Source organism: Anomalospiza imberbis, chromosome Z, assembly GCF_031753505.1.
Source record: "Anomalospiza imberbis isolate Cuckoo-Finch-1a 21T00152 chromosome Z, ASM3175350v1, whole genome shotgun sequence".
In the NCBI taxonomy this organism is placed as follows: Eukaryota; Metazoa; Chordata; class Aves; order Passeriformes; family Viduidae; genus Anomalospiza; species Anomalospiza imberbis.
The window spans coordinates 26,973,806-26,991,124 of NC_089721.1; the positions used below are offsets into that span (position 1 = coordinate 26,973,806).

Consider the following 17,319-nt stretch of genomic DNA (forward strand, 5'->3'; position numbering starts at 1 on the left):
GAACTTCCTTCCATGTTTTTATGAGAACCCTGTCCCCAGGCTGTATCTTATGTATTGAGAAGCCAGGAGGGCTGTGCTGCGTGATTACACTCTGCTTTCGCAATTCCTCAAGATTCTTATTTAATGTTATCAGGTATGGTTGTATTTGCCCATCCTCTAATTTCGGATGCCCTACAGGCATACCATGAGTATAAGGCATCCCATATAACATTTCAAAAGGTGAAAGCCCCGTTTCGGAATGAGGCATAGTTCTTATGTTTAATAAGGCCAATGGGAGACATTTTATCCATGACATTTTTGTTTCTAACATTAGTTTGGCTAGTTAGGCCTTTAATGTTTGATTCATCCTTTCCACTTGCCCAGAACTCTGAGGGTGCCACGGGGTGGGATAATCCCATCTGATACCTAAGGTATCTGCCAATTGTTTAATAATTTTTGAAGTAAAATGTGTTCCTTGGTCCGAGTCAATGTAGCTTGCTAGCCCGTATCGAGGTATAATTTCCTCCAATAAGAACCTTGATACTGTCTGGGCTGTAGCCCTGGACCTTGGAAAAGCCTCCACCCAGTGGGTTAGTTTGTCAACTATGACTAGTAAAAATTTGTATCTCCCGACCTTAGGCAGATCAGTGAAATCTACCTGGATTCTTTCAAAAGGTCGGTAAGCTGCTGGGCAACTCCCCAGTGTTAGTTTCTGGGAGTTTGACCTATTTATTTATTTGCAGCTTATGCACCCCTGTACCTCTTGCTTAGCCAGTTCATATATCCCTTTACAGCCAAAGAATCTCAGGAATTGCTCGGCTAGTGCTTGGGCCCCCCAGTGTGTTTGTTGGTGCAATCTCCTTAGACTCTTCCCAGTGTATTCTTTCGATAATAATTCCCTCCCATCTGGTAACTTCCCCTTACCTCTTTCCAGACGCTCACCAATCTTCTGATAATCTTCTATCTCCTTTTTGGAGGGTTGGGGGGGCGGTTCCTGGGTTTCCTCCCTTTCAACCTCCGGGATACTTACTTTTAACAAAGCTGCACTTTTTGCCTCTTTGTCGGCTAAGTTGTTCCCCCACACAGATTTTATTCTCAGATTCTATTTCTACATCTCTCAAGACAGGGACTTGAAAGGGTTCTTCTTTTGCCCCAGTTACAGTCATAGAATCCTTACGTTTTGTGCACCTGGGAGGTAGTTGCCGGACTGTGGTTCTTTCTGCTCTTGAATCAACTAAAAAATCAACTCCTGCTTTTGGGGTCCAACCTTTAATTTTATCAAGGGCTCTCCAGATGTTCGCAACCCCAAATTATAGAGCCCCTGACACCTCTAATCTTCCTGAAAAATCATTTCATCTTTCATCCTTTTTTTACAGTCCCTCTTGAGGTGTCCTCTTTTTTTTTTTTTCTTTTTTTTTTTTCTTTTTTTTTTTTCTTTTTTTTTACTTTTTTTTTTTTTTTTTTTTTTTTTTTTTTTTTTTTTTTTTACAGTAAAAGCATTCAGGGGCACTTACTTGTTTGTCCTTCTTTTGTGTAGGTCCCCTAGTGCTTTACTAATATTTTGTCTTTTGGGGACTGCTTCCCGGATACCTTGTATTACCATGTTTCTTAGTCCGATCATTTTGGCCCGATCCTCCTCTGCCTGAGCGTTTCATGATGGTCTTTGTTCTGGCCACTTCTCTGCCCCGCTCCCTCCCTGGGGGTTTCTGAATTCCCAGTTCTTGATGGCAGCCTGCCTTACCATATCTCATTCCTCTGCATTAAACGAGGATCTTAATATGGCTGAGATATCATCGTATGAGTATATACTATTTCACAAGAATTCATCCAACTTCTCTGCCACCCCCAACGGGTCATCTATTAGTTTCCCCATCTCCTTTTTAAAAGCCCTTACATCCCCCGTATTGATGGGAACGTTTACAAATCCAGTGACTCCGGGGGCGGTTGGGACATCCCTTAAAGGGTGTAGATTAGGTCTGTCCCTTTCATCATTACTATCCTCCGTATTTTCTCTCCTTGCTTTACGCCAAGTTCTACTGGTGGGAGGAGATGAGTTTTCCCCAGTGTGAAGCGGCTGTGTGTGTGTGTGTCCCTGTGTTGTGGGGCGGGGGGGGAGGGGAGGGGAGGGGGGTGGTGTTGAGAAGGTCCCGGTGCGTCTGTAGCCAGTATTTGGGCATTAGGTGGCGATGCAGACTGAGCTGGAGGTGCTGTTGGTGGGGTGGCCGGGACCTGTGCTTGTGATGGAGGAACTTGGTATGGGGGTGGTAGGTTTTCCAGGGGTTCCCAAGTTTTACCTGAACTTACCTTGCTGCCGGAGGTCTTAATAGGGAACAGCCGCGCGCTAGCATATTCCCACAGCCTGGCATACCCCATCCCCTCATCATCCCACTCCCCTTCTTCGTACAAGTGCTCAGAGAGTGCTTGGCAAAACCCACCCTCAAAGGTACCAAAAATGGGCCAGTATAGGAATCCTCCAACTTCCCTGTTTCCCCATACCTCCACACAGTAGTGCATCATCTCCTCTCCGGACCTCCCCCGCCCCAAGGAGCAGCCCTCCCAGCGCTCCAACATCCAGCCCAGGGGACCCTCCCTCGGAACCTCGGGCAACCCGTCCTCCCTCCTCCCGATTTATTTTTCCCTGATTTTAAGTTCTTACCTTTTCTGGATTTAGAACTCTTCTCTTGAGCTCTCCCCTGGACTTTACTGTTCCTTTGTCCCATGTTTGAAGTTTTTCCTTACCGTGTTTCCGAGTTGGTGTCCGCAAGCCGTTCCAAGAAGTCAGTAACTCACGTGCTAAATATATACTCCAGTCCTGTCCCGGACCGAGTCTTACAAAATGTTTTAAACCAGTCTGTCCCCGACCGAGCCTTGCCAACTTAGTAGCCGCACAGTGAACCGCTCTGTGGGTTTTCAGTTGGAAGAAGGGTGAGCTCTCTTTTACCTGTTTCCTTGGACTCCCCGTGTCCAGAAGTCGGTGAGGTTTACCAATTTCTCGAATCCACGAGAACGTACCTTCCCTCCCCCGACCTGTCCGTGAGTGGATCCCCGTAACTCCCCCGAGTTCCAGGTCGTATGCATGTTGTGAGTGTACCCGAGTTCTTTTGCTTCCCCCGTAGCCGACCACTTCCCTCGCGGGATAGTGAAACTGCGGTTTATTGGGGTCAGCTCTCGCCCCGTGACGAGGTCACGTCTCACACACACACCCACTCACGCCTCACTCAACCACACGATACTTATGGCTCCTTTTCCCGCGTGGATTCTTCGTGCACGTTGATTTTATGAGTGAAAAAATTTCTGCTGCAGCCTTGGAGACTTAAGCTCCGAATTCTGAGAACTCTGGGCCCACCTTTTTTTTTTCCTTTCCGTGGCTTTTGCGGCTTTTCGTAATCTGGTTGGTTCTGTGGGATTCCTCCTCCCAGTCCGGCCGCTGAACTCAGCGAGGCGCCACCTGGATCGAGGATAGGGAACCCCCTGGATACCCCAAACCAGACCACGTCGGGGTCACCAAGATTGTTATAAATGAAAAATGATCCAGCCAAATTAAAAAAATAAAAAGAATTTATTTTAGCAATAGAGATCTAACTTAGCCAGCCACAAGGAAAAGGACAGTGCCGAGCCTGGGATCGGCGCTGGGTGCAAGACACAGAGATCAGCCTCAGCAGAGATTTCACTCTATGCCCCCACACCACCATCCTGGTACAAGCGATTTTTATAGGGAAAATTTTGCCTGAAGCCAGGATTTCGGCATTCAGTCCTTTGTTTCATTCAAAGTCCCATAAGTTGATGAGATTTCCTTCTCGGCGACAAGGTAGAGAAATTCAAAGTCTGGTGTCGTGGAAACTCTTGATGAAATTTACGGGAACAGAGTATTCACATGTATTGGCCGGGGGGGGATGTTCCTGATGATGATCAGCGCCTGGGTGTCTCCATATCGCCTCAGATAAGGCCCATCTCCTGGCGAGCCACATCCCCTTGCTTGTAAATCAGGTTTCAACACACACTCAGTTTTGCCTGAGAAGGGGGGGCTTCTAATGCCAAAGGGTAGATCCTAACAATTATTTAATATTATATATATACCATGCAAAAAAGTGGCGTGAATTATACCTTTTACATATAACACTCAATTATCCCCAGTCTCGTAGCGAGCCCTAAAACACGGCTAGTCAAGTACTGTTCCTGTTCGTGACACTTATCACACAACCCTCCCAGCCAGTTTCCCCTTCCGCAGTGCTTTACCCAAACCCCACCACAATATTCACAAATAAAATGCACAAATGGGTAACATACAGTCTGGTAGAGAGCACCTTATCAGGTCCATATCAGTCATTTACTTGGCCGACACAGGGTTAATTTCAGGTCTCCCGGGGGGGGTAGGTGATTCTCCACTCTGGTGTCCCTTCCCGGAGTTCAATCTTCTTTACTCGTGATGTGTGTGTCCACCCCTTTTCTGCAGTCTGTACTGCTGTATCTGTGGTCAGGAGGACAAGAAAGGGGCCTTCCCAGTGAGGTACTAACGTAGCCTCCCTCCAGGTTTTTATGAGTACCTTGTCCCCAGACTGTGTTTTGTGTATGGAGAAGCCTAAGGGGGTGTTTTGCATTATTATTCCTTGTCTCCGTAATTCCTGGAAGTTCTTGCTTATGGCTATAAGGTAGGGCTGTAGCTGCCCATTCTCTGTTTTTGGATGTCCCAGTGGCATGCCATGTTCATATGGCATCCCATATAACATTTCAAAGGGGGAGAGCCCAGTCTCAGAATGTGGCATAATTCGAATGTTTAACAGAGCTAAGGGAGGCATTTTACCCAGGACATTTTAGTTTCCATAATTAATCTTGCCAATTGGGATTTTAATGTTTGGTTCATTCTTTCAGCTTGTCTGGAGCTCTGGGGGTGCCATGGGGTGTGATATTCCCAGTGGATTCCCAGAACCTTGGCCATTTGCTTGATGACCTTTGAAGTGAAGTGTGTCCTTTTATCTGAGTCTATACAATTTACTACCCCATATCGAGGTATGATTTCCTCCAATAGGAACCTTGATACCATTTGGGCTGTAGCCTGGGGGCATGGAAAAGCCTCTACCCAATGGGCCAGCTTATCCACTATAACCAATAAGAATTTATATCTCCCCACTTTAGGTAGATCAGTAAAATCAACCTGAATCCTTTCAAAAGACTGGTATGCCACAGGGCATGATTTATTAAAGAAATATGGATATTGATCTAGTAAAGATATCCAACTGTGACGAACAAAAACTCTCTAGCAGTTTAAAGTTAGAAAGTGTATGTTTATTACGATGCCAGGCAGTGTGCAAGATAGCTCCCAAATACACACTGCACCTTTCAAATGATTACAGAGTCCTTTTATCCATACAAGTATTGAATACCCAAAATGCAAATATATATTCATAATTTTGGTACATCCCATTCCTCACTTTGTATGCTAATCATTTCAAAAGCTATTAAGCATGCGTAGTTTGTTCCTTGAAATGGGTCGGTGGTCCCTTTCATGGGGAAGCGTCCCAAAATGAGGAAGTAAATGAAGTGTTCTTCATTCTGACCTTTCTACCTTTTCAACGCAAATATGACAAATGAACCTTGGTAGAACTCCCATTCCCTGTCTTCAATTGGTTTCAGAACAGAGGAGGCCCACAATTGTCTTATGTTCCTAAAAGCTATTTGTCAGTTTCTGTACTCTTCATTATAAACCCAGCTAACTAAACATAGTGTTGACAAGCAATCAATTATTAGTTAACTACTAACTCTTAACTTCATCAAGGCCTACTCATTTATTTTAACTAACTCTAGTAAGGCTTATCTCTAACTAAAATCTTAGCTTCTCTAAAATCTCTAAATCCCTTAAAGTTTATGTTTCAGGAGGCTTCCTAATGCCACCTGCTGGGTTTTTGCCCAATAAACTTTTTGACTGATCAGACACTCCTGTACCTCTTGCTTTGCCAATTCATAGATTCCTTTACACCCGAAGAATCTTAAGAATTGTTCTGCGAGTGCCTGGGCCCCACAATGTGTCTGTTGGTGCAACCTCCCCAGAATTTTTCTGGTATAATTTTGAACAGTAACTCCCTCCTGTCTGGTAATAGCCACTTACCTTCTTTCAGCTGACCCCCGATCTTCTGGTATCCTTCAATCTCCTTTTGAGAAGGATGGGGGGGGGTATTTTTGGACTTCCCCTTCCCGATCTCTGGAGTGCTCACCTTCAGTAAAGCTGCGCTCTTTGCCTCCTTATCTGCTAGGTTATTTCCTCAAGTCCTGAACTGTATCCCAGTCTGATGTCCCTTTACATGGACTATAGCAATTGCCTCCAGCCCTCTGATGGCCTCCAAGATCTTCCTGATTATTTCCTCATGCACCAGCCCTCGCCCATGGGCATTGAATAGTCCCCTTTCCTCCCAAATTTTCCCAAAGATGTGTACTACCCCAAATGCATATTTTGAATATGTAAAGATTGTTCCCCTTCTCCCTTTTAGTTTCTGTAAAGCCCTATATACTGCATAGAGCTCGCAAGCTTGGGCTGACCAGCTGGCACTCAGGGATCCTGATTCTACCACCTCCCCAGTTTTCCCATTTATCACAGCATACCCAGATTTTCTTTTCCCATCTACGACCCTTGCTGACCCATCCACAAACCATTTTCCCTCATGTTCTAGGTCCTCCTCTTCTAAATCAGGTCTTATTTTGGTTTGTAATTCCACCAACTCAGCACAATCATGAGAAAGAACTCCTGTGGCTTCCCCAAGCATGAACTGGGCAGGGTTTTGTGCTGAAGTAGTCCATAGTTCTAAATCATGAGAGTGAATGAGGATGGCTTCATATTTCAGGAGCCTAGTGTCTGTCAGCCACTTATCCGCCTTCTGCTGTAAAATGCTCCTTACATTGTGGGGGATGTAGACTACTAATGAAGCCTTGAAGGTTACTTTCTTGTCCTCCTCTACCAACATTGCCACTGCCACAATTGCTTGCAGGCAAGTGGGCCACCCTCTGCTCACAGGGTCCAGGAGTTTTGACACAAAGCTGACTGGCTTTTTGGCCCCCACCCAGTCCTGAGTTAGGACTCTATCGGCAGTGTGATTGCTAACATCCACAAATAATTGGAAGGGCCTTTTTACATCTGGGAGACTCAATACTGGGGCTGTGTCATGGTTTGACACTGGCGCGATGCGAATGCCCCCATGAAAATGTACTTTTCTAAATAATTGCTGTGAGATGTGATCAGGAACAGAGCAGAGCAGGCCCAAGCTTAATAACAAAGAAAAGAACTTTATTAAACTACTACTACTATAAAAACTACAAACACTAAATCCTGGATGAAGACCTTCTGAAACACCCCTCCTCCTTCCACCTAATTTCCAAACAAACTCAACAGTGAGACACCACCCGGGATCCTGATCAAGTTGCCACCCTTCAGATAATCAAATACTCAATCTTTCAAGGGAGACAGGAGTCTCTCCTGTGCCACAGACCCCCCAGGAAACACAACTGCCACCTTTGTGTTTCCATGTCACACATGGCAACCACCCGGAGAAAATCTGACATGGTGACACTCTCCTTTCCATGTCACAGTGCTCTCACCACCGTGCATGGACAGACTGCTCATAGGGCTCCTTTAAGGATGCTTTGCCTTGGACCAAAAGAGACAACAGTTCAGTTTCTCATCTTTGGACGACAGTCCCCCCCATTTTCCCCTGGGGCTGAGGGTCCAAGAACAGAGGTCTTCTTCTCCTCTTCTTCCTCGAAGACAGAGGGCTCCTCCCCACCTTCTTCAACTCTCCTCTGTTCTCTCTACTCTTCTGCTGGTAATCACTGAAACAAGTCTCTTGGCTCACCAACGCACCCCGCTAAGTGCAGCTTCTGTCAGGAGAATTTGGTTCAGTCTATGGCTAACAAGAAAAGTCCAGCCACAAGCCACTCCATCATCTCCTTCCAACTCAAGAATTTCTTCTTCCATCATCTCGGATCCCAGACTGTCTCTCTTCTACTTCAAATCAAGGAGGAGTAATATTTTACAAAGCCTTCATTTCTCAGGAAAGGGTTAAAAGTTCAGACTCCCTGGACGGCTGATATCCCTGCCCAGCAGCCAATTCTCAAGGCCAAGGCTGGGCACCTTCCCGCCTGCCTCCTTCTCCTCCGCGCCGGCAAAGTTACAGGTGCCGTCCAGACTCTCTGTCTCTTCCCCCTGGGGGGGGGATGACAAAGACATCTCCGCTTCTCTCCACCCTTCCGTCCACAGGAGCTGGCTCGGTTCCAGTCCTTCTACCCCTCGGCTCACCTCGACCAGGCCGCATGGCTTCCCCTCCCCCACCCAGCCCCATGGCTGGGCAGGGGAGATCTGCACAGCACCCTGACCGGAACCAAAGAAGAGCAAGCTCTTGGGAGTTCCTGCTTTTAACCCCCTGTGTTCTCAGAGGTGTATCCACACCTTTAGTGGCCACTTTAGGTGCCAATATCCAAATTTGACTACTGATTGGTTTGACCCAACTTCCTGGAAGAATTCACTTCCATGTCAAACCACGACTGGCTGCCATAAGGGTTTCTTTTAATTCCTTGAAGCCCTCCTCATCCTGTTTTGTCCACTTAAGCCTGTCTGTGGTAAGCTTCTCATAAAGAAATCTTACCTTCTCGCTGTAACCTTCAATCCATTGCCTGCAGTAACCAGGAGCCCCAGTAGCTGTCTGACTTACCTCTTCATTTGTGGTGGAGATAAGGTGAGGATCCCTGCTACCCTGTCTGGGTCTAATTTCTTTTTACCTTTTGTCAGCCAGTGTCTGAGGTATTTCACCTCAGGCTCTGTGAACTCTAGTTTAGATTTTGAGACCTTCAACCCCTTCTCTCCCAGAAAATTTAACAAAGCTATAGTGACAGCCCTTATATCATCCTCTTTGGGACCGGCTACCAGCAGGTCATCCACATATTGCAGTAATTTTGTCCCCTGTACTGACACAAATTCACTTAATAGTTTCTCAAGGGCCTGACCAAAAAGACTTGGTGAATCCACAAACCCTTGTGGCAGGGTCGTCCACCTTAGCTGCTGTTTTCTTTTTGTCTCTGGATCTTCCCAATGGAAGGCAAAATAGTCCTGACTTTCCTTGGCTAAAGGACAAGTCCAGAAGGCATTCTTTAAATCTATGACACTATACCAAGTGTCCTCTGGAGATATGTTATTTAACAAGGTGTAGGGGTTTGAGACTGCAGGGAACAAAGTTTTTGTTCTCTGATTTACTGCTCTCAGGTCCTGCACCAGCCGGTAATTCCCATCTGATTTTTGCACCACCAGAATAGGGGTATTATGCCTTGACATACAAGGCTCGAGCATGCCCTACTTTATTAAGTCTTCTATTATAGGTTTTAATACCCTTCTGCCTTTCAGGGGGATGGGATATTGTTTGATCCATTTAGGATCCTCCAGCCTCTCAATTTCAATGTGTATGGGTTCCATATCCAACCTCCCCGCCTCCCCTTGGGTGTGCCAGACCTTGGGATTTATTTCTTTTTCATCCTCAATAGTTAACTTATATAGACTTACTGTGAGCTGTGAATCCTGTGCAATTAGACTTATTCCTAGGACTACCATCAAGTCCCGCCCCAATAAATTATAGTCTGCTTCTTCTACTAATAATATTCCCAAGACAGATTTTATTTTCAGATGCTATTTCCACATCCTTTAGCACTGGTACCTTGAAGGGTTCCCCTTTTGCCCCAATAACTACCATTGAATCTTTACTTTTTGTACACCCGGGTGGCAGTTTTTGGACTGTGGTCCTTTCTGTCCCCAAATCAACCAAAAAAAAACCAGCTCCTGTTTCTGGGGTCCTACCTTTAACTTTATCAAGGGCTCTCCGGGTATTCTGGACCCCAAATTATAGAGCCCCTGACACCTCTGATCCTCCTGAAACATGGTTTCATTCTTTATTCTTTTCTTGCACTCTCTCTTAAAGTGCCCCCTCTGTTTGCAGAAGAAGCACTCAGGGCCACTTAACCTGTTTGCTTGTGTCCTTCTTTGGCTTTCCTTGGGCCCGATGAGCTTGTGCTGCCTTCACTGGGTTTTTTACTTGCTCCTGCTTTTGAGCCTCCCTGACTGCCGCTACCAACACCCTTGCCTGTGCCTTTTGCTTCTCATCCTCTCATCTCATATAAACCTCCTGGGCTTCCCTTAGTAACTCCTTCAGGCTTTTCTCTTGCCAATTTTCTATTTTCTCCAATTTCTTCCGAATATCCTCCCATGATTTGGCCACAAATTGGGTTTTTAACAAAATTCCCCCAACGGGAGAATTAAGATCCGTCCCCGAATACATTTGGAGGCTTTTTCTAAGCCTCTCTAGCCATTTGGTGGGCATTTTGTCCCTCCCTTGGCACTCCCTCAATCCTTTACGGATGTTTTGTCCTTTTGGCACTGCCCCCCGGATACCATGTATTACCATGTTCCTCAGTCCTATCATTTTAAGCCGGTCCTCCTCCGCCTGGGCATTCCACTGTGGCCTCTGTTCAGGCCATTTTGCGGGCCCACTCCCATCCTGGGGGTTCCTGAATTCCCAGTCCTTTATAGCAGCCTGTCTTACCATATCCCGCTCTTCGGCATTGAACAAAGACCTTAGTATAGCGGTGATATCATCATACGAATAAATGCTGTTTCCCAAGAACTCATCCAACCTCTCCACCACTTCCACAGGGTCATCCATTAATTTTCCCATTTCCCTCTTAAAAGCTCTCACATCCCCTGTGTTAATCGGTACGTTTACATATCCGATAACTCCTGGAGCGGTGGGTACTTCCCTTAGGGGGTAGAAGTTGAGTCTGCCATCTTCACTATCATCGGTATTATCCCTCCTCGTTTTCCACAGGGTTCTACTGGCAGGAGGATATGTGGATTCCCCAGTGTGAAGTGTGTGGCTAAAGACACCCGTGTGTTTTGTGGGGAGATGGGATTGGGAAGGTCCTGGTACATCCGAAACCACCAGTGCCGAAGGCTGTGAATTAAGTGGCGGTGCTGATGCCCATGTGGGTTGCGATGAGGGGGCTGTGGAGGTGGGTATGGGGGCGTGTGCTTGAGGAGGAGGAACCTGATATGGTGGTGGGAGATTCTCTAGGGGTTCCCAGGCATTGCTAGGACTTACCTTGTTGCCAGAGGTCTTAACTGGGAATAGCTTTGTACTGGCATATTCCCATAACCTGGCGTATTTCATTTCCTCACTGTCCAGCCCACTTTCCCTGTATAGATAGTCAAATAAAGCTAGGCACATTCTCCTATCAATCGTGCCATACATGGGCCAGAACATGCACTTACCGATTTCCAGCCTCACCCCCCACAATACTTCCACACAATAATAGATCTTCTTTTCCTTTAGCTTTCTCTGCCTTGCAGGACATTCCTCCCAATGTTCTAACATCCATCCCAAGGGGCTTTCTCTCAGAATTTCAGGCACCCCGTCCCTTTTCCCCTTGTTCAACTTCCCCAGTTTCTCTTGGGTTTTTCCCTGAATCTTACTTTTCTTTTATCCCATCTCTAAAGTTTCCTTACCGTACCTTTGTGTTGCACTCCGAAAATGACTCCAGAACCAACCGGCCATCGCTGCATGTGTGACTTGGTCTTCTCCTGACTGAGTCTTATCAGCCTACTAGCCACACAGTGAACTGATCTGTGGATTTTTGGCTGATAAAAATGATCTCTCTTACCTTTTCTTTCCCAGACTCCCAAGTCTCAGGTTGAAGGGGTTTTCCTATTCTCGAGTATCCGAGAACGCTCCTTCCTCCTCCAGTCCTCCCGTGACTGAACCCCTGAATCCCCCTTTGAGTTGCAGGCTTTATTATGTGATGTGAGTTCACCCAGTTTCACGCGCTTCCCCCATAATCGACCACGTCCCTTGTGGGATAGTGGAACTGCGATTTTTGTGGTCTGCTCTCGCCCCGTGACAGTGTCATGTCTCACACACACGTCAAGTCACACCCCACTCAACCACGCGATACTTATGGTCCTTTTTCCCGTGTGGATTCTTCGTGCACATAGATTTTTATGAGTGAAAAAGTTGTTGCTGCAGCTTTGGAGGTTCTGACTCTGAATATCCAAGAGCTCTGGGCCCGTTTATCCCTTTCTGATTCTGGCTTTCCTTTTGGCTTTTAGTTCGGAATCTGATTGGTTCCGCAGGTTTCCCCGATCCTGTCTGGCTGCTGAAATCAGAAGGGCGCTGCCCGGACCGAGGGTAGGGAACCCTTGGATGGCCTAAATCAGATCACATCAGGGTCACCAAGATTGTTATAGGTAAAAATTGACCCAGCCAAATTAAAAAAAGAAAAAAAATTAATTTTTATTATAAAGATCAAATTCTATCTGAGCCACCCACAAAGGACAGTGCCAAACCCAGGACTGATGCTGGGTGAGACACAGGTCTAACCACTCTAGCAGAGGGTCTCCTATGCTTCACCCCATCCGTTCTCCACGAGCAGTTTTTATACAGTTTATTTTGATTGAGCCCGGGATTTTGGTGATCAGCCTTTTATATCCATTCAAAGTCCGACATATTCATAAAGTCTCTTTTCTCTGTGCCGGGTTGAACAATCTAAGGTCTGGGAAGCAATGCACATCAATGATGGGTACAATCATCGCCTGGGAGTTCCTAGATTATCTCAAGAAACAGCCCATCTCCGAGCGAGCCACATGTATTAACTGGTAAATGAAGCCTTGTCTACAATGGTTTCGACATACATGAGGCAGCCCCCCTTGCCCTGGTCCGTTTGCTTTGTGTCCATATTTTATATAAAAACTCCTACTCATATATCACTTTATAGGTGCAAATTATGCCTATTACACATAACACCCCCAAAAAACCAAAAAAACCCCAAAACCAGAAGAAGAAAAAATCTCCACTATTTTGCCTACACAAAGAGAAAGATTTCCTTGTGTAAACTTGTATATAATGAGATCAGGGGTGCTCAAACAAGCTTACATTGCCAGAATTTATTTCACATTATTAATGAGCATTGTAGTAGATATATTTTAAATAAAACATGTTCTATGACATTTAATGTGAGGTTTTGTTATTTTTGCTCTTATTATTTCAGTGTTATTGAAAAAAAAATCTATTTACCTCTATTTTTTTCTTGTGGTTGTGTTTTGCCTCCTTTTCCTGCCATTTGAAATAACAAGAAGATACAAAATAGTTCCACAGCTGGTTTCACACTGATATGTTACATCTGTTACAAAAACATAGAACATTGTTTCTTAATTTTTTAAATTATATTTCAGATACCTCTTATATCTACAAATAAAAAGGGATATTTTCCATGGCCGTTTGCTGTGTTCCTTTTCTGATGCTGCCTACTTGGGTGCCTGTATAGTCCAAGGTAAGTATGAACAGCAAGCTTCTTTAAATACTTCACTCATATGTTGGTTCTATCAAATAAGCAATGCAAAACTTGTGTGACTACAGATAGCAGTAACTTGTTGTTGTTGTTGTTGTTGTTGTACTGTTTCCCTGTATTGACTTGCACTGTGAAGCATTGTAAATAATTCAGCCAGTTAACCAATGAAGTGGAGCTTAAAAAAATTAAACCAAATACGTTATCTTGGTATTTTAGTAAAGAAGTATGGCATCATTGTTAGATTCCACTTAACCAAAAGAGAAAAAGTCCTTTCTGAATCCTGAATGGAAATGCAGCCTGTTCCATTCAAAGTAAGCATGAAAAAGTGTAATTTGATGCCCTTTGTTATGTTAAAGAAGACCTGTATGATGATGGAATCTCTGACAAAAATAGAGGATGTAATTCAAGGGGAAAGAAATTTCAGTTAATTTTCCCTAATTTTTTTTTTTTTTTATTTTCCCTCTCTCTCTCTCCATCATTTCCTTAGGACCAAATTCAGATAGATGTCTTGAATTCTACAGAAAGGAATAATCATCTATCTATGTCTGATTAGGGAAACCATGTGTGTGAAAGTTCCCTTTATTCTGCCGTAAGGTGAACGAAGCTCTTAATGCATTAGAAGGCAGTGTATCCAAACCTGGAGCGGCACATTTCGGGGGGGGGGGGGAACCACCCGGGGGTGTCCCCGGGGAGCCCCCTAGGCAGTGAGTTCGCTGGTAGCAGCAGGCAGGCAAGGAGACTCCACACGGCTTCTGAGGGTGCTCATTAGATGAGGGGTTATTGGGGGTCCTACCCCCGGGAGGCAGCATGGTTTCTGAGGGAGAGGGGGGGAAAGGGGGGAAAAGGGGAGGGGGAGAGAGGGGCTGAGAGGGCAGCGGCCAGGAGAGCCGGCGAAGAGAGAGAGCGAACCGTCCCCCCAGCACACTGAACAGGGAGATTCAAAGTGGGCGCAGAACAGATTGAGCCAATGGGATTACAGACACAGGATACTGCAGGGGAGGATCACAGGCTTGGAATAAACCGTACATTTTCCAGGGTTGAGACAGAGCATACCATTTAACTAAAATATGACACCACACAAACCAAAAATGAGCCCAGCACTAATTAAATGTGTCTCATTCAGAAATTAGAACACCAAATGTCAGGTTTGTGTCCCTAAGTGACACATCTTTTAGAAGAGGAATCAAGTTCTGCCTGGTACCTTGATTAACATTGTGGCCTGTGTTTCTTTGCCAGAACAGAATTAGGACCAGTCCATGCCAGTGTAGATAAATAATGTGAAAAAGGGGGAGAATCAGGAATCCATTATTTTAGATCTGCCTGGTACCAGAAAAATGTATACTCAAAGAGGAACATTGCCGATACTTCTGTTTTACAGAGCATTTTCTGCCACAGAAAATAGTTCAGTATTGCTAATTAATGCAGTAGTTAATAAGGCATTGAACTTCTCTTGAAACTCATTGATTGAAATGACAGGTATAAGGTTTTTCTTCTTTCAGTTAACTATAAATTCCTCAAAGAAGCCTTTCTTGAGATATACTGGATTTTTACTGAGTGTGGAAGTACCTTGAATTACAGTACATTTACTGACTTCTTTCCCTGTTAATTAATGTTGCAATTCAATTTTTCTGTTTTGTTTTGTGTTTTGGATATGTTCAGCTGAGCTTGGTGATTATGATCCTGATGAACACCCAGAGAATTACATCAGCGACTTTAAGATTTTTCCCAAGCAGTCACAAAAGCTTGACAAGAAAATAGCTGAAATGCATAAAAATGAATTCAGGTAATTTATAATTCTGTTTGGTAAAGAGACAGCTAAGAAATACTTTTATCTGTTTCCAAGTAGCACATGTTAACTTAGGAAGGTTTGTTCCATGAATTATAATAGAAGCTCTACCAACATGCTGTATGATAGTCTGTATTTGAAAATGTGGTTTCAGCTTAGGGGGTTTTCTTTGCCTGTTAACCTTCATTAATCATAGTTGATTCCTGCATGACTGCTGGTAATTTAGACTTCATTTGCTTGAAATGTAGGTCTGGTTATTGGGAACAGCTCTAGTTGATTAGAGCTGCTCTAGTTGATTAGTGGAATAACATCTTTCATTTAGGTAGCACACATTTTTTGCTCAGAAATTTCTGTCTGTAGTGTGATTCTAAAATTCCTGGTAGATATTGACCTGACTGAAATTATAATTAGGTTATTTTATCTGTAGGTGGTTAACATAGTGGTGAATTGCACAGAAATGTATTTAAGTAACTTCCTTGGAAGACTAAGGAGGTGAGATCCAAAACTCTCTGCATGCTCTTTTTTCTGTCCTGAACTTTTAGTACTGTAACAGAAGGCAAAGGAGAAAACGGATTAGTCAATCGTTTGGTTTTTTAAGTTAAACGAGTTTCAGGAGAGAAGTAGGTTAAATGAGTTTCAGGAGAGAAGGAGCAGTGAGCTGTGCAACTGTACCCTCTTCAGGGTTGTCAGTGAATGACATGCAGAGTGTCTAGAGGGAGATTATAAGAGGCCCTTGGCATCTTGCTTAGTTGAGGATGGTCCTCAGAATATGGGGGAAGGCACAGGATGTGCAGAAAATCAAATGAAATCAAGTTATTAATTACATAAACTAGAAAAACTTTTTAATTGAAATATTACAAGGCCCTTTGCACTTGCTTACCCTGTGTTCTGTTTTCATATTTCAACATATGCACAGAAAGGAGAAAAATTCCTTTTCAGGAGAGTTAAAGTTTAAAATGCTTTTTATTTCTAAAAGCCTGTAAAATATATTTTTCAAGTAAAGTTCAACACTCATGACAATAAGTGTGCCAGTATTAACATGTCTTCTCTTTTTTTTTTCTGAAACCTATATACTTTCTTTTTATTTCTTTCAGTGAAATGATGTTTTAAATTGTTTATATCTAACATTTTTTAAAGCAGTTCAGCCTGCACTGTACATAGAAACAACATTTTAAAATAAGAATAACTTCTTTTACTGTCAGTATTTTTCCATACAGTGTCTACAGAATTCCAAAGGATAAATTCAACCTTTAAAAACGAGATATTTCATCAGTTAAGCCAAGGTGCTATTGAAAAGTCTGATAAATTCAGTCGTTCAAGAACAGGCTCGTGCTTTACTTAAAGTTAGGAGAATAGAAGGAAAGCTGGTGGGCCAGTGCTGGTGGGTTTTATATTTGGTAACACTAGGAAGATGTATTTTTCTGTGTTGGTTTGCTTTTTTATGTATGTATAATTCTGCACATCCTTTGTGAATGCAATCATCTCCTGTTCTGAATAACCAGACACATTTTTAGCTCATCTTTTAAATCCCCTTTCCTGTTGGTGTAATCTGTCTGATCCTGTGACAGTAAATGTTATAAACATTCACACAGGTCCCTCTGGGATTCTCCAGGTCCTGAATTCCTCCCATCAGTGGTTGCTCAGCACATGAGAATGTCCCTGAATTTCTTCAGTAGTCTTGTCAAGGGACACCATTCATTATTGTATTTTGGAAATCAGGTGGTATCAAGCTGACTTCTTTTGCTTGTGGATCTGCTGGTTCCTACAAAAAACAAACAAACAAACAAAAAACAAAACCAAAAAAAACCCCAAAAAACCAAACAGGAGGTGTTTGAGGCATAACTATGATTTATAGCAGAATTCGTCTCATATATTCCACTTATATATTCCTTTATTTGCTTTCTATTCTATATTTTACCAATTTGTATATTATGAATTTTGGGCTCAGTGGCTTGTAGCTCTTTGCAGCCATCAAGAACTGCTATCTTTGTTTTCTGTTTTCTTTCCTTATGTCAGCATCTTGTGTGCCTTACCTATTTGTCTCTTATCACAGAATAAAGGCAGTTTCAGAGCTGTCTGGGTAGCTGCTATTTGGTAATTTCCCACTGCTGCTCTTTGTCTTCCCCAAAATTATCATCCTCTAACATTTTTTGCATCTTACATTTGCCAGTCATGGAAGTTTTACCTTT

General features: G+C 43.8%; 1 protein-coding gene across 5 annotated transcripts in view; it reads left to right on the top strand.

The window, feature by feature from the left end:
- FRMD3 (FERM domain containing 3) overlaps nucleotides 1–17,319 on the top strand; it is a 144,526-nt gene that overhangs the window by 93,888 nt on the left and 33,319 nt on the right. For all 5 annotated transcript variants that reach the window (XM_068176545.1, XM_068176546.1, XM_068176548.1 and 2 more), the window contains 2 exons: nucleotides 13,229–13,326; nucleotides 15,004–15,127. In XM_068176545.1, the coding sequence (XP_068032646.1) occupies nucleotides 13,229–13,326; nucleotides 15,004–15,127 (222 nt within the window). The remainder of the gene's footprint in view (nucleotides 1–13,228; nucleotides 13,327–15,003; nucleotides 15,128–17,319) is intronic.